This window comes from Diabrotica undecimpunctata, chromosome 5, assembly GCF_040954645.1.
Source record: "Diabrotica undecimpunctata isolate CICGRU chromosome 5, icDiaUnde3, whole genome shotgun sequence".
In the NCBI taxonomy this organism is placed as follows: Eukaryota; Metazoa; Arthropoda; class Insecta; order Coleoptera; family Chrysomelidae; genus Diabrotica; species Diabrotica undecimpunctata.
In genome coordinates, this window is record NC_092807.1 from 27,546,469 (window position 1) to 27,567,298 (window position 20,830).

At 33.4% G+C, this 20,830-nt stretch overlaps 1 protein-coding gene across 6 annotated transcripts in view; it reads right to left on the reverse strand.

The window, feature by feature from the left end:
- Positions 1 to 4,980: 4,980 nt before the first annotated feature.
- Positions 4,981 to 20,830, reverse strand: part of LOC140441211 (cytochrome P450 4d2-like) — a 48,073-nt gene continuing 32,223 nt past the window's right edge. For all 6 annotated transcript variants that reach the window (XM_072531791.1, XM_072531794.1, XM_072531792.1 and 3 more), the window contains 4 exons: positions 16,725 to 16,793; positions 12,417 to 12,597; positions 6,637 to 6,810; positions 4,981 to 5,166 (listed from right to left, as the gene is read on the reverse strand). In XM_072531791.1, the coding sequence (XP_072387892.1) occupies positions 5,000 to 5,166; positions 6,637 to 6,810; positions 12,417 to 12,597; positions 16,725 to 16,793 (591 nt within the window). In that variant the 3' untranslated portion in view covers positions 4,981 to 4,999. The remainder of the gene's footprint in view (positions 5,167 to 6,636; positions 6,811 to 12,416; positions 12,598 to 16,724; positions 16,794 to 20,830) is intronic.

Sequence of the window (20,830 nt, forward strand, 5' to 3'; positions counted from 1 at the left end):
GTTTTTCTCAACCACTAACTTACATCTGAGCGAATATTTTGCTATTGTCATACATTTAGTTTTGTTGGTAGAAATGGTCATATTTAGTTGGCGGCTTATTTGAAAGTACTGAAAGACCTGTCTCTAAAGATCATCGTCTGATTCGGCAATAATTGCTGCATCATCTGCGTAACACACCATACCAATTCTTTTGTTGCCCATTCTGTATCCGAGATTGAGAGATGTTACTTTGTTTATAATTTTGTCCATGAGTAGGTTAAACAAGAAGGGGCTTAAACTGTCGCCTTGTCTAATTTCTCCCGGTGTTAGAATATTTTTTTAGTGAATTGATCTCCTGCTCTAACTTTGGTTACATTTTTGTTATTTAAGTTATGGACTATCTTTGTTTTGTTGGTCGGTGTTTTATTTTCTATTAATATATTTAGAATGTCTCCCAGGCGAATCCCGTCAAACGCCTTCGTCAGATCAATGAAGCAAATATACGCTGAACTCTATAGCTTTTTCTTTTATTTGTTTTATTATGAATACTGCATCTGTTATAGACCGCCCTCTTGTAAAACCTTGTTGTTCTTCAGAATTAGTGATTTGCCTTTCCAATTTGTTCTTAAGAATACTCGTGAAAAGTTTCATCGTTTTATTTAATAGGGTTATTCCTCTGTAGTTTTGTGGGCAAGTTTTTTGTCCTTTTTTAAATATGGAAATTGTGATGCCCTTATGCCATTCCTCTGGTGTTTCCGTGTCGTTTAAGATTTTGTTAAATAGTTGTGACAGTTTACTTGCAAGTTCAGGGCCTCCATATTTTAAGAGTTCATTGGGAAAACTATCTGTTCCGCCTGAGTTGTCTGATGGGTGGATTGAGTAGCTCATTGGATAACACTGCCGGTCCCAAGCCCGGATAAAAGTGAGGGTCCCTAAGGTAAGGTTAGCCACCTACCTGGGTAAAGAATACATACTGGCTCACAGAACTGACGATACAGCCTCGGAACAAGAACCATTTCGACAAATTGCAAAAAAACTCCCTGAAAAATTTCCCCTGCTGATTATGAGCTACGGATGGTGTTTTTTGAGGACATGCTGGAACGCACTAATCGTGACGAAGATTTCATAAAAAAAGCTTGTTTACAGATGTTGTACAATCCATCTGTTACCGTAGGGTACTTTAAAAAAAAAAGGTACATAAGTGTTACTTACAAAACACAATACCGTGAAAAAGTCAACGTCTTGGCTGGTATTTTAGGTGACAACGTAATTGGTTCTTTTTTCATTGTAGGCACTTTGTGTCTTCGTAAATAAATAAATCTCCTGAGAAATCACATAATAATAATAAAACATAATAGGGGTAGCGGGTAGGAACTCCTTTGGACAGTCCTACCAGGGAAAATGAATCAATCCCTGCCCTCCGCAGATTCCAAGAGTTTCCTGGCCCGGGAAACTAGTATCTGATTAGGGTCCCTTGTCCAGGGTCACGGATGAAGACCACAACGGTATCCACGGCGGAGAAGAACATCTTCCGTACGGTGTGTATGGCGGAAGTGGCGACCCCCGATTTTAGGGTTCGTATAAAATTAAAAAGGGTGGACGAAACCCGTTAGCGGTAGATCCCGCAATTCGTCTAGGAGAGGGAGACTCTGAACCCAAACCTCTGGTCCTCCAGGTTGGGGGTTAAGGTATTGGGCTAACTCCCCAGTACTTGTAAAAAACATAAAAATATTAAAAAACCCAATCACACGCCTCGGAATAGGACGGCACAACAAAGACGACATAAGCTTCGAAAAAGGACACGATTTTTTGGTACATGGAACGTTCAAGGTATATCCAAAAAACTCAATGAAGTCTTACATGAATTAATAGAACTAAAAATAGACATAGCAGTCATTACTGAAACAAAAAAGAAGGAAACCGGCTCTGAAAATCTAGGAAAATATGACCATTTCTATAGTGGAGTACCAAAAGAATGTAGAGCTCAACAGGGAATTTCTTTAATGATTCACAGAAGACTAAGAAAGTTCATAACAACCTGGGAAGCCATAAGTGAAAGATTGATTAAAGTAAATATGTGTCTTCACGGATATAAACTAACAATTATGGGCGTATACGCAATAAATAACGACGCACTAGCCAACGTAAAATACGCATGTTTTGAACAGCTTCACGAAGAAATATCGAAAATAAGTCAATCGCGGGAAATAATTTTAATGGGGGATATTAACAGTAGAGTAGGAAGATAAGATGCAGATGAAATAGTAGGAAAATACGGAGAAGACACCACGAACAACAATGGTGAAAGATTCATAGATTTATGCAACCAGAATCAACTCAGAATCTTAAATGGATACTTTTCACATAAACTGATACACAGCTATACATGGACTCAGGAAACACGAAACGTAAAATCAATAATCGATTTTATTGTAACAAAACAAAAAACCCGACTAAGAGTACAAGATGTAAGAGTTCAGAGAAGCGCAACATGCGGTAGCGATCACTATTTATTACGTTCAAAAATACACTTCCCAATCCGAAGACAACAGAGAGAAACACGCATAGACATAAACACAACAGAAAAGATACAAGAACGAAGATACAACATCAGAAGCCTAGATGAAGAAAGTACCCAAGACTTATTTAAAAATAGATTGGATAAGAAGCTACAAATTCCCGCCCCCAAGAATATCGACCAGCTATATAAACATAAAAAAAACTGTTTACACGAAGCAGCATTTGAAGCAATGGGATACTACATAAAACCCAAGGTAAACAAACCATACTGGTGGGATAACGAAATAGAGGACGAAATAAAATGTAAAAGACAACTATACCAACAATATTTAAGTTCTAAATCACTACAAGACAAAATAAAATATAAGGAAAATCAAGCAGAAGTACGAAGGAAAATCTCTAAGAAGAAGAACGAGTCTTGGGAAAGAAACTGCCAACGAATAAATACTTATCTAGGAAGAACCAGAGGCACAGAAATCTGGAAACTGATAAAAAAATTGACAAAAGAAAAGAATAAAGAAGTAATACAGAGCATAAAACCTGAAGACTGGGAAGAGTATTTCAAAGGACTCTTGGTAGAGAATAGAGTCGAATTTCAAGAACATAGAAATCAAAACCAAGATAAAATTTCAATAGTCGGCTCGCCAATAAGATTAACAACAGAGGAAATTAAAAATGTGTGTAAACAGCTGAAGAGGAACAAAGCACCCGGACCAGGAGATATACTCGGAGAATTGTTTAAGTACGGAAAGAACAAATTGTACGAATGTCTTCGACAACTTTTTCAAGAATGCATAAACACAAGCGAAATCCCTAGGGAATGGAAGATATCATACCTCAGCACTATACATAAAAAGGGTGATAAAAATAATTGTGAAAATTACCGAGGAATAGCTGTAACCGGATCTATGAGTCGAATATATGGAAAGGTGTTAAAGAACCGAATCGAGAGAGAATACTTAGATTATGAAGCAGAAGAACAAGCAGGATTTCGTACGGGTCGATCCACTATTGACCACATTTTCTCCTTAACCCAGGTAATAGAAAAAAAGATGGCAAGGAATCAAGAGATTCATATGTTGTTCTACGGAAAGCCTACGACAGCGTTCCACTGAAGAAGCTGTGGCAATCAATGGAAAGCACGAATATTAATATAGAATTAATAAAAGCCGTCAAAGTGCTATACAACCAACCAATAACAAAGATAAAAGCAGGGACACAAATAACAACAGGATTTATAACATCAAAAAGATTAAAGCAAGGATGTTGTTTGTCTCCCACTTTATTTAAAATATACCTCGAAAGTGCTTTAAAAAGATGGAAACAAAAATGCAGGACAATGGGGATACCGCTCACCAATACTATGGTATATACGCTTAACTTTGCAGACGATCAAGTAATAATGGCTCAAGATTATGACGATTTAAACTATATGGCACGAAAATTAATTGAAGAGTATGATATATGGGGTCTAGAAGTAAATAAAAAGAAAACCGAATACCTTTGCATTGGAGCAGAAGAAAAAGATCTCATATTAGACGATAACACTACGATAAAGCACTGCTGTGACTACAAATACCTAGGTATCACTATTTCACAAGATGGAACATTAGACAAAGCTATAAGAGAGAGAAATACGTCAGGGAGAAAAGCCATCACAATGTTAAACACCATTTTATGGGACCAATCCATCAGCAAAGAAAATAAAAAGATTATATATGAGACTATAGTAAAAAGTATCACTTTATACAGCTGTGAGGTATGGCCACTGAAAGAAAGAACACTGTCAACGCTGAAAGCGACAGAAATGGATTTTTGGAAAAGAGCCGCAGGAAAATCTAGAAGAGAAAGGATTACCAACGAACACATTAGAGAAATAATGGGAATCAAACGAACAATCACAGATGACCTAACAACAAAACAACTTATCTGGTTCGGACACATACAAAGAATGGACGAACAACGAATGCCAAAAGAAATACTAAAGTGGCAACCAGAAGGAAAGAGAAAACGAGGTAGACCGAGAAAAAGTTGGAGCGAAGGAATAAATAAAGAACTGAGAGAGAGGGACATAGAAGAAGATCTATGGAACAACCGGTCTAAGTGGCGATTGGAAGTCGGAAAACGGCGGAGAACGTTATAAACCGACAAGTAGTAGTAGTAGAAATCACATAATTCAAGCAGTTATTGAAAGCGAAATATTGTAGAACACTCGAAGGCAATTATATAATAGATTAACTACTGCTTGGCTGAACGTGGTGGACTTTATAAAAATTAAAATTAAAACAGTTTTATTTAAATTTTTAAAATTTCGTAATAAATTGTTAATAACAAATTATGTTCCATTCGTACAGGGTTTTTGTTTCAAATGACAAAAGGATTCAGTTCCACTTTGCCTGATTTAGTCTTTTTTTTCAGTGGTTGATTTGGTTTCTTTACGCATCTGTTTGAAAAATAATAAAATAAATATAAACAACGATAAACCTTTTTTAAATTTTTATTAATCATCAGGCCTATTTCTTAATGTTAAGTGAATTCCATTCGTAGATGCAATTACAATGTTTGGAACTACTTTGACTTCGTGTGGTGGATCTGTTGGAAGTAATTCAAAATTCCTCAAAACCTTTGAAATAATACTTTTCATTTCCAACATTGCAAATTTCTGACCTAAAAATTAAATGCAAAATACCAAAAAGTTCAAATACCAAATTAACAAATCGATATATTGTTTAGCCATATTACTACGCAGAATATAAAGAAACTATCAGGTCGTTTTAATAAAAAGACAAAATGAAAAAAAAACTGTTGAACACAATAAAAACAGCCAAATTGGAATTCCTCCCACATCATAAGGAACAACGAAAGATATAGATTGCTGTAACTAATTTTACAAGGCGAAGAAGAAAGAAAGCGAGGAACAGGAAGGCAAAGGCACTACAAAAGGAGGAAAGTACATGTAATAAAGGGACTAAAAGTAAAAAAAACGCTAGGGATAGAGAAGTAAGATAAATAATATGGAAGAAAGCGAGTGATCTATTTTTGACATAAAGATTTAAATGAAACTGGAGGAAAACTTGTACAAAACATCCATAAGAGCAGCTACGATGTACGGAACTTTAAGGCTGGCATCTTCTTCTTCTTCTTCTTCTTCAGATGCAAATCCACTAATGGATGTTAGCGATCACATTTTCCATTAATTCTCTATTTCTTGCAATATGTATCAGAGATTGTATGTCGTTAATCCCTGTCCATTGCCTTATGTTTCGGAGCCAGGACATTTTCTTGAGTCCCATTCCTCTCTTGCCTTAAATTTTACCCTCGATTATAAGTTAGAGGAACTGGTATTTTTCATTTCGCATTATGTGACCTAGATACGCCGTTTTCATTTTCTTGATGGTTTCGAAAAGTTGGCGTTCTTGGTTTATTCTATTAAGGACATTTTGTGATTTTCGCTGTCCATGGTATTTTTAGGATACGGCGATAGAGCCACATTTCTAAAGCTTCTAATCTGTTTATATCCCTCGTTTTGAGTGTCCAGCCCTCTACGCCATATAGCAGCACTGACCATACGTAGCACTTAGTAAACCTTAGTCTCAGTTGAAGATCGAACTCTGAACAAGTCAGTACCTTCTTAAATTTTACGAAAGCTTGTCGAGCTTGCTCAATGCGACATTTTACTTTCCTGTCCGATGCCCAGTCTTCAAACAGCCACGATCCCAGGTATTTACATTTACTCACTCTTTCAATGGACTTAGTATTCAGTGTTATGGTGGAGTTTTCAAGTTCAAGGCATCAGTTTATGTCAAAATGAGAAAACATAGGCTAAGATTGTTCATGCATGTACTAAGTCGAACCGGTATTCATTCAATAAGAATAATCGCTGATTTCCAAGTTCCTGGGAGGACAGAGGAAGACAAGAAAAGCTGAGGGAGTGCTTATGCATGATATGTCAATAAAGAGGATTGATATTGTTTTAACTCAACATAGAAGTTTATAGTGTAATTTGGAAATCCCACTCCTGTTTCGGATAAAAGCAGAGAGAATGAAAAAATTCATCGTAGTTATTACAATAAAAGATTATCATAGTAAATACAATAGCTAATACGTAACTTTTCTTTAAATAAAATTCTACTTTACCTATACAGTTCCGAAATCCAGCACTGAATGGAAGAAATATAAAACTATTGTATTTATTAACTTCTTCAAATCGTTCAGGAATAAATGTATCTGGGTCATGGAAATATTTCGGGTTTCGGTGCATATGATAAATACAAATCAAAATGTCTATACCTTTTCCAAAGACATTACCTTCTAAAAATGAATCAAGTTAAACGTTAGTTAATTTTTTTTTAGTAACAAAAAATTTAATTTTTTGAAATTTTTAAGAAATTGTAAATTAGATGACAAAAGAAAATTGTTAATGAATATACAAACACACTTTTTTTCATGAAAAAGTGTTTCAAGTTTAATAGGTGTCACATAGCATGTGCTAATCACGAATCTGTAGGGGAGACTGGTTTTAATCGTAACAGATGTCGTTTGTAACAATAGTGATATTTGCGCCATCTTTTAAAATAAATCAAAACGCACTTATATGCATAGACGGATATCTACCTCACACCACCGACTGTTGTTTCAGAGTTAGCCGTAACCTAATGCACAAGTTCCAGACACATATTTGTATTTCTTCATAAAAGTACATTTTAGTTGCGTCACACATTGTTAATTTTGCCATTCAAAACTCAACTTGAAAATATTTTAAGGTAAGGCTAATTTTTTTTTACATCTTTAATTTTGTTTACGGTAGCTCACCTTTTCTACGAAGGGCATAATGTATACAAAAATCATCTTTCTTATTTATAGGTTAACTTGGTGTCGATTGTAACATACACTGCGGTGTCGTTTGTAACATGTTACAATTGACACCCATTATATTCTTTTTTAATAGAGTTCTTTATTTTCTAGATCGACGAAAAATGGTGAAGCCAAGGCCAAGAAAAACGGAAAGGGGGTTAACGCCAGAAGCTATTTATGACGAAGCAGCTAGAAAGGTAATAGATACTAACCAATCTATTAGAAAAGTGTTAAATCGTTACGTGAAAACTTACAACCTCGGGTTGGATACAATCCTTACAACAGAGTATTTAATGATGAAATGGAGTTACAGCTTGCTAGATACTGCGAAACTACTGTAGATTTGTATTTCGGACTTACCACAAAAGATTTATGTAAGTTAGCTTTTCAATTTGCAATATGTAACAGACTGTCCTCCCCAGAAAAATGAAACACGACTGAACATGCAAGTGAAGACTGGCTTATTGCTTTTATGCGACGATATCCAAATTTAAGTCTTCGGACACCTCAAGCTACTAGCCTTTCACGAGCCATGAATTTTAATAGAGAAAATGTAAACAACTTTTAAATAAATTGTCAACTGTTTTAGACAGATATAATTTTGAGCCTTACAATATTATATAATATTGACGAGACGGGTGTTTCGACCGTTCAGAAGCCATCCGAAGTTATAGCTAGAAAAAGAACTAAGCAAGTAGGATCCATATCATCCCAGGAACTGTAGTAACACTATCTGTAGCCATTAATGCAGTGGGAAATACCGTACCCCCAATGTTCGTCTTCCCACAATTACGTTTTCAAGACCACTTTATTAGAGATGGACCAGTTGGGTGTATAGGAACTGGAAATAAGTCTGGATTGCTGCAAGATAATGAATTTTTGGTTTTTATGAAACATTTTGTTAAACACGTAAAGTCAAGTGAAGCTAATAAAGTGCTTGTATGGCTAGACAACCACTCGTCTCATATTTCGATATCTCTGATAGAATTTTGCAGAGCTAATTTCAGTACTCTAGTTTCGTTTCCGCCGCACACTTCACATAGGCTTTAACCTTTAGATCGTAGGGTATGTGGTCCGTTTAAGAAATATTTTAATAATGCTGGTGATCAGTGGATTAAAAATAATCCTGGAAAAAGAATGACTATATACGATTTGCCTTCGATTGTAAGAATATCACTTCCTTTGGCCACTACGCCTGTCAATATTCTTGCTGGTTTCTCCTGCACTGGTATTTGGCCTTTCAATCGAGAGATTTTCAACGATAGTGATTTTAATGCATCAACTGTAACTGATAGACCTTTAAGAAGGTAAGAAGGTAAGAAGGTAACCTTTAAGAAAACATAGAAAATAATCAACCAGAATCACCTACAGTTCAACACAACAGTCACTTGGAAAGTCAACCGGGTCTATCCACTACCTTGTCCCCAAAAATACACACTACTCCATCACACATTGCCGAAAGCAGACCTAACCAAACCCAAAAAAGGAGGAAGAATGAGACGAAAGACTGATTTAAGAAGAAAATTCGAAGAAAAGGGACACCGTCGAGCGTAAAGTTCAGCTTGAACACAATCCAAAGAAAAAATCTTTGCCAGCTTTGCCATTGAAGAAAAATATCAAAAAGGGAAGAGCACCCCTGAAAGTAACCGAAAAAGATCCTTCTGAGTCTTTCGATGAGAAAGTTTTTTGCTTGGTATGCGGTGGTCCATATTAATCAAGCTCCGAAGATTGGTTACAATGTCGAGAATGTAAGCACTGGGCATATTTAAACTGTACAAACAAAAGTCAATTCTACATTTGGTTCAATTGTGAATCTGACAGTTTTTTTCTGTAAAAATATGTTACCAGAATTTGTTATTGTTTTTATTTCTAACGCTTACACATATCTATTATTTTCTGTCATTATAATATGAAATATATTTTTTACTACTTCCTATTTAATTTATTTTTACTCTATACTATAAGTTAATATCTGTTACATACAACACCAGCTCTGTTTACTTTATCACTTTATCTGACACTACAAAGTATTTAGGACTACATCTAAATAGTAATATGAGCTGGGAGGTACATATTAATCATGTATGTTCGAAAATTAATTCTGGATACTATGTTTTTTTGCAACTCAAATACTTATTTACAACGGAACAGATACTTAATGTTTATTACGCTATCATCTATTCACATTTGTCATATAATATCGTTCTATGGGGCAGTGCAACAAATGTCTCGAAAGTTTTTATAGCCCAATAGCGCATAATTCGCTTGATTTTTAATTTACCATATAGACATACGTGTAGAGAGCATTTTAGAAAATATCAAATACTTACTGTTCCCTCAATTTTTATGTACAGAAGTATTCTGTATACAAAAGCTAATATCAATAGATTGAAATCAAATTCAGATGTACACAATTATCGTACCAGAAAAAAAGATTTATTTAGGACTCCTAAACATTACACTTCTATGTTTAAAAAAAAACCCTGATTATAGCGGCGTAAGGTTTTTTAATTAGCTCCCACCCAAATTAAAAAGTGAAGCAGATGATGATAGGGCATTTAAGAATAAATTGAAGACTTATCTCATCGAGTCATGTTTTTGTAGTGTCTCGGAATTTATGCCTTAGATATGTTGTATGTTGTTTCTATATTTATGTGTATGTTTATATTGTATAGGTAGTCTTTAACGTTTCCTTTTACTTTGACATGTCCTATATTATGTAAATAATCTGCAAGGATGAATAAAGTTTTATTATTTATTATGTTTCTATTGACACCAATAAGGTGTCAATTGTAATGCATGAGGTAAAGGGTCATAAATTCATGTCTGTAATACTTAAGCAGCTTTTGAGCCAAAGATACTGTGTAATAGAATCCCTAGTATAGGTTAGAATAAATTAAAAATTTAACAAAGCTCAACTTAGTCAAAAAAATCAATTTTTGACATTTGTTACAACCGACACCAGCCTCCCCTACTTAGTTTATTTTCTAAATATCAAGATTTCAGGAAAATTGTGCTTGAAATTTTTATAGAAACTGACAAAAATACTAAGATAATATTTTTATTAAAACTATATTTAACAGAAAATTACACTCAAAAATTTAGTTGTTAATAAAAACTAAATGCGGTATAATCTACGTTAGACCATCGGTAATTGTTTTAAATAAAATCGTTCTATTTATTCGTGAAAACTGTGTTTTGTAGTTTTCTTTTTGTCGATTTTTATGATTTTGCCTTCTAATATTTCATCTTCCTTGGTAACGTCTATTCATCGACATACTTTATGCCTTGATGCAACCTCTCTTTCTGTTACTCGTTGGAAGATTCGAGATTTTCGGGAAAACAGTCAACGTGTAAATCAAGACAATGAAGTTTGACGCTCATATTGTATCCCAGTTTTTTATAATTCTCGACCATATTGACTACAATTTCTTTGTAGTTTGTTTCCAAGAAAAATACTATCTATGACTTCTGCAAAATAAATCCATGTTTCATATTCATCCTGGGTCATTGTATTCTGGAATAATCTGTCTGATTTTAAGGTTCGAATCTAAGTGCCTACAAAAAATTCAGAAAGTATAAGATATTTGTCGCACAGCTATTTAAAGCAATCATCTGGTTTATTTAAAGCTTTGGCCATTCTTTTCCTAACGTAATATAAATTTTGTGTTTGACTGCGCCACTTTCACAAAAAATTTGGATACTTTGTGAATCCAAACTGTTGACCTAAAAGCACGGATATTATTTTGGGGACTTCACAGAGTCTCCAACAATATTCACTTTACTTTATTTCATTTAGCAACAGCTCAATATTCTCATAAGTTGCACGAAGTGAGCAATAAGCATCAAGGCATAAGTTTTACCTTTGTGCAACAAAACCATTAAGACTTCTCTTAAAAGAATCAATAAATAATCGCCAGGGTGTGGAATTAATTATTAGACCCCAGTTAGTTTCATGACTATTTCAGGAATATTATTTCACTATACCAGTAAACATTTTAAAGAAAAATATCCTGCAAACTCCTGAGATCCTAAGGTTTGTGCAGCATCCTTCGATTAACACAAGTCTGTCACTAAGTCATTTAGTTAAGTTTGGATAAACTGTTGAGGTTAGTCTATATCAGGATTGAATTTATCTTCATCGGCATTTCCGTTTAAACTTTTATCTGATGATTGTTGTTTAATGATGTGAACAGAAAGAAAAGCTGGACGAATGACAATTCCTAGACCATGAGGTACAGGTTCTTTAGCAAGCGATAAATTACAATACTGAATTTTGTTTATTTTTCGAATTTAAACTCTTAAAAACACATGAGCAAAAACAACAGTCGTGTTCATGGTTTTTTGGTTTCCTCCATATCAAAAAAATGCCTAACGCTAAGAAACAAGGTAAAGGTAAAAAGCACACATTGTGTAGAGCTCAAGGTGTATCCTGGTCGCCAAGCTTTACACTGTTGTAAACGTGATAAGCTTCTTAATCAATTCTCTCTTATGTGTCTCTTATATTTTACCATAGTTAAATCACCACACATGTAACAAAATATATAAGGACTGAGTTTACACTTTTCTTATGACACTATAACGTACTAAACACTAAGAAAATAAAACACAACTCGATGCTACAAAGAACTGATGCTAACTACCTATTTCGTAACCAATTGCTGACGCAGTCAAGGTGACGGCGTCAGCAGTGTTGCCATTGAAATAAAATAAACATAATATTCTAGTAAAATATTTTTTATCGATGAATCAAGTATCATATAAAAATAATTTTAATGCAATTTACGAAATATCAATAAGGTACTACTTTGCTCTACTACAAAATATCTCTCAAGGTTTTTTAATTTTGTGAAAAATCTTATCGTGGTATGCTCAAACCAAGTTCACATTTAGAATTAACGTACTTGTATTAGCTAAGGACACCTATCAAATTCAAAATACGAAAAATTATGTGGACCTGTAATATAAATGCAATATATTTTGACCCTAAAAAGTATTTAAATTTTTTTACAAGCAACTACGTTTATGTTTAATTTTTTATTGATTATTTTAAAATATCATACCCCATATAAATTCCTCGTCATCACATATTGCTCTGCCTAAAAATGGTACAGAAGGATACAATCGTAGAGACTCTTTTATTACCATTTCTAAATATTTCATTTCTTGAAGCTGATTTATAGTCGGTTTAGCCGTTTTTAAATCTGTGCAAAACATTTCTTTCTGTTCAATAAATGCTCGTTCCTAGATCAAACAATATTGTTATTATACAAAAGAAAAGCTTTCTTAAGATATATTATATGCAGTTAACTTTTAACTTTACCTTAATCAAAAATGTCTAAGGAACACTATTATTTTTCCACTGTTTTCAATTAAGACTCAATAACTTTTTGATAATAACTAGCATTCAATTTGAAAACTTTTTCTCAACAAATCAACATATACCATAGCAATTAATATGTTAATTGCACTGTTTTATAAAGGCAAACGTGACTGCGACTCAAGTCCGTACGACCAATTACTTCTTTGAACCTCCCCTTTTCATACGACGTGCGTACTCTATTATTATATCATTATAGTTTCTGTCTATTCTGCTATTTTTAAGGAAGCAATATCAGAGGAACAACAGGGTATATCAATAAACGGAAAAATCTTAAACAGCATAAGATTCGCAGACGACACCGCTGGTGGTCAATAGGTGGTCAAATAGGTTTTATCAAGTCAGTATCAAATATGGACTACAAATGAACGTTAAGAAAACCAAGTTCATGATTATTTCTAAGCAACATACAGTAGGAAGGCTAGATATCGAGGGAAAACAAGTAGAAAGAGTGAATAACTACAAATATCTGGGAACCTGGGTAAATGAAAACAATGACCAAGGTAGAGAAATAAGGACACGCATTGAAATTGCAAGACAAGCATTTATAAAAATGAAAAAAATGTTTGTCAATCGAGACCTTCCTCTGGATCTGAGGATAAGAGCCTTAAGATGCTCCGTGTTCTCGACTTTGTTGTATGGAATGGAAAGCTGGACACTAAAAGTGGATAAGATAAAGAAGTTGGAATCATTTGAGATGTGGTGCTATAGAAGGATTTTGAAAATACCATGGACCCAACGAGTTACAAATGCAGAAGTGTTAAGAAGGCTACAAAAGGATTGCGAGGTCATAAAGCACATCAAAACAAGAAAGCTAGAATATTTAGGACACATTACCAGAGGTACAAAATATGAGATATTAAGGCTCATATTGCAAGGTAAAATCAAGGGTAAAAGATCCATAAGAAGACGAAGAATTTCCTGGCTGAGAAACCTAAGAGAGTGGTATAGTTGCAGCTCAGTAGATCTTTCTAGAGCATCCACCAATATGGTACGGATAGCTGTGATGATAGCCAACCTCCGATAGGAGATATGAAAGTCACATTATGCGAAAGAACGATTGTTACAGGGCCAAAATGGAAGATAAACAAAAGGCCCATAAAGAGAGTAGAGGAAGCCTGAAAATTGACACGTTTCTATTAAGGAATATCGATAAATTTCTTTCCCACAGATATTACTTTTTCTTTTCTCTGACACTTGCTGCAGATAGAACCACAATCAGAATATTACTGCCTTGTTCATGTATTTAGTATAGTTTATTTTACGAAAAATGGTTGAGTGCTTAAGGATTGCAATATAACCCGACCGCAAGTACCCCAGCTAAGTCAACATTAGTTGAGCAGGTAAGTATTCAGGTAAGATTAAAGCTACTGTGGAGTGTCGTTATCTTGTTTGTATAATAAATTCCTGGTAATATAAAAACGATTAAAAAATCGTATAAAATTATAAAAACGATTAGAATACATTTTATTTCATAAAGTTGTAAACATTTTAACAGTGAGTTTCACTATCAATAGTTGATCTTTTAATGACCACAATAAATTTGTTGATCGTTAAGTATTTCCTGGAATAATTAAACAGGTTCTCTCTATTTTGTATAATTTGTAAAAGTATATAAAACCGATGAGAAATTTTAAAATATACATTTTGTTTCATTTAGTTGTGTTACAAGTGTTACCAGTGTTATACCTATTTATACCTATAAAACAGCATTATGTGGCGTCCGTGGAAAAACATTGATGGTGCTTCTTCCAGTGTTCCAGCAAAGAAAAAGCATTTATCTGCTGACGCTAGAGAAATCGTAAAAACAATATATAGTTCTTTACTTACAAGAGGACTTACTGCTAATACTGCAGCCAGTGAAATATCTCATTTAACGAAAATACCCCTAACCACAGTGAAAAGAATTACATCAAATCTCATTAAGTCAAGAAGGATGCGTAAGGATGCCGGTTCTACCAAATGTATTGACGAAAGTGATAAGGACTTAATAAGACGCATTAGTCTTTGGAGGATTTTGTCTAAAATGGGCTTCAGATATCGTACAATTGACGAAAGTTGAAAGTCGAAAGACGAAAGGCAAGTGCTTATGGAGTCCCATCGTTTACAAAAGTGGCGTACTGAATATATAACTTCCATAAGAAAGTACCGTACAGAAGATCGACCAATAATTTATCTGGACAAGACACGGTTTGACACTCATGAAACACCATCCAAAGGATGGTCCGATTCTTCCAACAGGTGTCAAACAAAAGCTCCATCAAACAAAGGGAAAAAAATAAGAATTTTACATGCAGGATCAGAAAATGGGTGGGTCCCAAATGCCTTATGGCTTTCTGCAGAGAACATTAACGACTCCTGCGTGAACTACCATGAGGATACAACGGCAGAGTTTTTTGAGCAATGGTTTAAGAATTATTTTATACCTAACCTTCCTCAAAATAGTGTGATAGTAATGTACAATGCAAGTTACCACAGTCGTCAATTACATAAGTCTCCAAGTGCAAATAATACGAAAATTGAAATTCAAAACTACCTGTTAGAAAACGATATATATTTTGAAGAAAGTTATTTAAAAAATAAACTGTTAGAAGTGTTAAAATCATTTTCTATTAAAAAAGTATATGTTTGTGACGCATTGGCCGAGGACATAAGACATACAGTGTTACCGCTTCCGCCCTACGATTGTTTATTTAATCCCATAGAGCATATGTGGCACCAACTAAAGTCAAATGTTAGGTCACAAAATGTTTCTCCGACTTTAAGTGGTAGTGTAGTCGAATTAATAAAGAAATGTGTTGATGATATCTCCCCAGAAAGTTGGAAAAATTCAGTACGCCATGTAATGAACGTAGAAAATTCATATGTTACTTTGAATCACATATTTAAACCAATTATTATTAATCTTGAAGAGGATAGCAACAGCGAAACAGAATTAGCTATTTAGGAATTTATAAATATATTTTGGTTATTTTGGGTATTTTTTTTTGTAAATATTAACTTGTATATATTTTTCTATATTTTTTTTTAATTCATCTATTTTTTGTACATTATATATTCGTTTGTATGTATATACTGTAAATAGAACTATTATTACTCTACATTTTTAACGATATCCGATTATGAAGAGCAAAAACTTTTAAACACGCCAGTTTTTTGATGACAGTCCTGTAAAAAGTGTGAAGGAAAGTACCTTTTTGAATTTGTATTTTGTGAATAATTGTAGTACCATATACTACAATTATTCACGTAGAACAAAAAAACTACTTTCTTCGTGTTAAAAATTGTTCAATTATCAAGTATATTCACTTGAACAACCTGAAAATACCATATGAAATAATTTAATAAATTTTTATAATCGTGTATTACACAGCTACCAATGAAATATTTTAAATAACAAACTTTCTGAAGTGCGACCCTGTGTACTTCGGTAGTTTATTAAGAGACTCAACCATTAAGCACTCAACCATTTTTCGCGAAAGAAACTATACGATCATAGTTCTGACTACAAAGAAATAAATATTTTTGGTAAAGGTCGTCCTGTTAATTTCATCAATATTATAAGTCGTTCCAGACCTCGAACGCCGTCGACGACAGTATACCTCAGCCTAATATTGAGGACAGTGATGTTTAAAGTGACCTGGAAGATGACTAACTTTGTACAGACAAAACCCGACAAGTGCCGCAAAAAAATGTTTTTTGTACTTTTTTTAACTTTCACTTCATTTTAATAATTTTTTAACAAAGTGTTTCGTTTATAATGTTATTTACTTTAATATATTTCAGTCTTTAACTCATTTTTAAATTCAGACTACTTTTCGTTTTAAATTAAAGTTTAAAACGTAACGTAGAGTTCTCAAAACTTTAAAAAGTGGAGTTAGTTGGTTTTGGTAGTAAGCCGACGATATTTAACATTTCATTAGAAAGAATTTTAAAAATGTGGCTCAGTCTCATAAATATCATCTTCCAAATACTGTAAATAAATAATTACCTGTACTCTGGGGTTCATTGCTAAACAATACAAAGCAAAGCTTATGGCTGTTGCGGTGGTATCATGACCCTAAAATTTGAAATTTCTTAATAAGTAAGTAATCTGCTAAAGCTAAAATAATAAAATGAGTGATTATGTATACTGTATCCAGAAATTTAGTGTTTCATTATAAAAGTTATTTTAATAACAGCTGTAAAACTGAATAATCCCTTGTAAATACTTTATTGTTGTATAATTATCACAACTATCCAAGCTGACAAGACCGGCATATAGCCAAGTCAACTGTAGGTTAGTACATATAATCAGATCAAATATTACCATTCAAGCGTAATGTCAAAAAACTCTTTTTATAAACATACAAATTTCCCATAAGTATTGTATTCTTTTATTAATCATTATTTTAAGTCTCAACGAAATAAAAGCGCCCAAAATTATGAAGATCTCAATTTAGTCAAATTGACTGGACCGGCGGTGAAAATTATTAAGTTTTGGGAAAACGGGTAATATCCCAAACAGCACATTAGAACTGACAAACCCGTATATACAGTTATAATGGGTAAACGTTTAACTTAATTGACCTATTTACAAATTACTTGAAATTTGTACAACTTTCTACCTGTTATTTATCTTTAATTGTTTTTTAATTTAAAGAGAGTTGTACGATGACAAACTAACACTTAAAAGTCTGCTTTAGACGGAATTGGTTGGAAAGTCGTTTAAGTGTTCGGTTTGTGCAAAAAATTAGTTGAGTATTGTTATAAGTGTTTATTTTTTTAGAGTGTGTACACTTGCCGGTCCACGTAGTCAAATTTACCTTTATTGTATGAAACAATGTGGCGTCCCTGGAGTCCAGAGGATAATAGGGCAATTTCGCCAGTTAATGAACCGGAAGCAAATCGACAAGGAGGTGATCTCATTCAAGTATTAGAACCTGAACATCGCCAATGAATACATTTATTTACTGATGCAAAACAAATTATTGCTAATGTTTTTCAAACTCTTGTCGAAAAAAACATGGACAGTAACGAAGCCTTACATGAAACGGCAACTTTGGCTAAAAAGCCATTATCCACAGTCAGAAAATTTGTAAGTAATCCTATTATACCAAGATTAATAAGAAGGGATAATAATATTTATCGGAAGCTCGATCGTGCAGATGAAGATCTTATTCGTCGCAAAATGTATGCCTTGTATAAAGAACAAATTGTACCCACACTAGATATATTAGTTGACAGGCTTCATGTCGACAACACTGAAATTAAGTGTGGTAGAATAACTGTTTGAAAGTGCTTGCAACGTATAGGGTTTAAATACAAAAAAATAGATAAAAGACAGGTACTTATGGAATCCAATCGTTTACGGATATGGCGAATGGAGTATTTAAACAAAATTAAACAGTATCGTCGAGAGAATCGACCTACTATTTATTTAGATAAAATGTGGTTTGATACTCACGATACGTCATCTAAAGGTTGGGTAGATAATAGTCAATCTTGTTCATCAAAAGCGCCTTCTAATAGAGGAAAAAGAATAACAATATTCCATGCTGGATCAGTCGATGGATGGGTTCAAAATGCCTTATCTCTATCAGCTAAAAACATCAGTGATTCATGTCTCGATTACCATGATAACACAACTTCAGATATATTTGAAGACTGGTTCAAAAATAAGTTAATACTCAACATACCCCCTAATAGTGTTGTGGTTATGGACAATGTAACATATCATAGCAGGCAATTAAATAAAATTCCCAGTTCAAGCGATACGAAAATAATAATACAGAATTACTTGTATGACAAAGATATTTTTTTCACATAGATAATACTAAGAAGGATTTATTGGACATTTTAAAAAGTTTCGCATTGAAAAAAGAATACTTTTGTGATAATTATGCCGAAAATATGGGTCATACGATTTTAAGACTTCCACCATATTACTGTGTATTTAACCCAATCAAACATATGTGGCATCAACTTAAGTTAAGAGTTCGAAGAAATAATACTTCGCCATATTTAAATGCATATGTCCTGCATTTAATTGAAAAGGAAGTACTCAAAATGATGCGAATAGTTGGAAAAATGCAGTCTCACATATCATGAAAGCTGAGAATTCATATTTTCCTACATATAATATACAAAATATTATCATCAATTTAAAAGACGACAGTGATAGTGACACAGATTTAACATAATATCTATGTGATGTAATATTTATACTCGTTTTGTGTAAAGCTACAAGACTGGCATACGGTCGTGTAAGACCTAACTATGAAGATAGATTATCCATGGCTCATCTTACGACATTCGAGCAGCGACATCTTCGAGGTGATCTAATTATGTCCTTCCGTATTTTAAAACATAACTTTGGGAACCTAAGCACCATATTCACTTTGAATCAAGACGAAAGATTAAGAGGCCATCGATACAAATTGAAAAGGGAACAAACTACTGCAAGGTCCAGGGTGAACTTCTTGCCAAATAGAATCTTTAATATCTGGAACAATTTGGATCAGGACACCATATCGGCAACTAGTGTTAACATCTTTAAAAATAAACTTGATAGTGGTTTATTTTATTTATAGGATTTTTTTTCTTGGATAGCATTATTTATTTATTTATTTATTGTCTCACCATTCAACTTTTGTATGATATACTAAATTGTTTATGTTTACTTAACTTTATAATTGGTATTAGTTTTATAAGGATGTTTTTTATTTTTGATTTTTGGGCATAATAGGAGCTCGCTCCTCTGCCCTTATTTGTAATATAATAATAATATTAATATTAATAATTAGTATTCATCTTGTTCGAGAATTCAATTTATATATCCACTGTTTTAGCCTCAATACTGTATTTAGTTTCCATATTACAATTAACCACATCAATTAACAACTATAATTACTTGTTAGCGTAAGCGTTAGAGATATAATGTTAGCGCAAGCGATAAGGTTAGTCTCGTCCCAAGTGGTGACCTTCTGTTGCATTATTTATTTGTACCATGTAAAACATCGTTTAACATGTTTTTTTTAAGTAACTTATGGCTAATTACTGGAAATATCCACACAGTTTAATTGTATGAAACTACATTGGTATTTTAGTCAAGTCGTCAGAGAGTTGACCTCTAAAAATCATGCGAATAAGCTGAAGTTTGCCAAGAATATTAATTTTGGGACCATAAAAAGATGCAAAAAAATTTACCATTTTTACTCCCGGGCTTCCTCCTAAAACGTCCCTCGTAGTGTGGTAAAAACACAAAAAAATCGATTTATCAAGAATATGTACGCTGTAGAAAAAAATGTTTTGAATAAAAAATGTAGCTGAGATAATTTTAAACAAAAATGTTTATTAGCACTTTTTGTGTAGAATATACCGTTCTATGACAAACAACGCTTGAAGCGACCGTCGATTTTTCAAGTCAGTTACGTGCGCGAAATCAATGGTCAATAAAATTTGTATTTGTATGTAAAATGTATGTATGTAAAAATTCTTAACGCACTTGTCACGCGTATTTTAAATTGCAGATATAAAGGAGTTGTTGTAATTATATGTATATAATTTGTTTACTGATTTTACTTATTTTTAAATATAATTTCATACGATCGTCTTGCCCATTATTTCTATGGGGATTTACATACCCAATGCAAAAGACGGAAACCAGAAAACATTTAAAGGATTAACTTCATTTTTTTGTACTTTTTTTTCCAATTATTGCTATTTTTTCAACAATAAACATTAAATTTTCAATTTCTAGCTAACGAAATGTTGTGTAAAATGGAATAACGAAACTTTTAACTTCTTATAGTTTTTTCTCTAGGATCAATATTTTCCGAATTATAAACGAAAATAGGAGCAAAAAATGAGAAATTTTCAATTCTTTTCAGATTTTGTTTAATAAAAAATTTAGCACAGGGTTTGCGACTGGCGCATATCGTGATTATCGATATTGGGCACATCCTGAAGGGATTCCAGCAAAAAAATAGCTTCCTATGGAAAATGTCCAATCCAAAACAGATCCCGCCTAGATTATTGGTGGCACGCTCGAATTCATGAATGTACAAATTCAATGGAGCTAAGTCGAGTAAGTGAGTGGACCATCTTATTGTACCT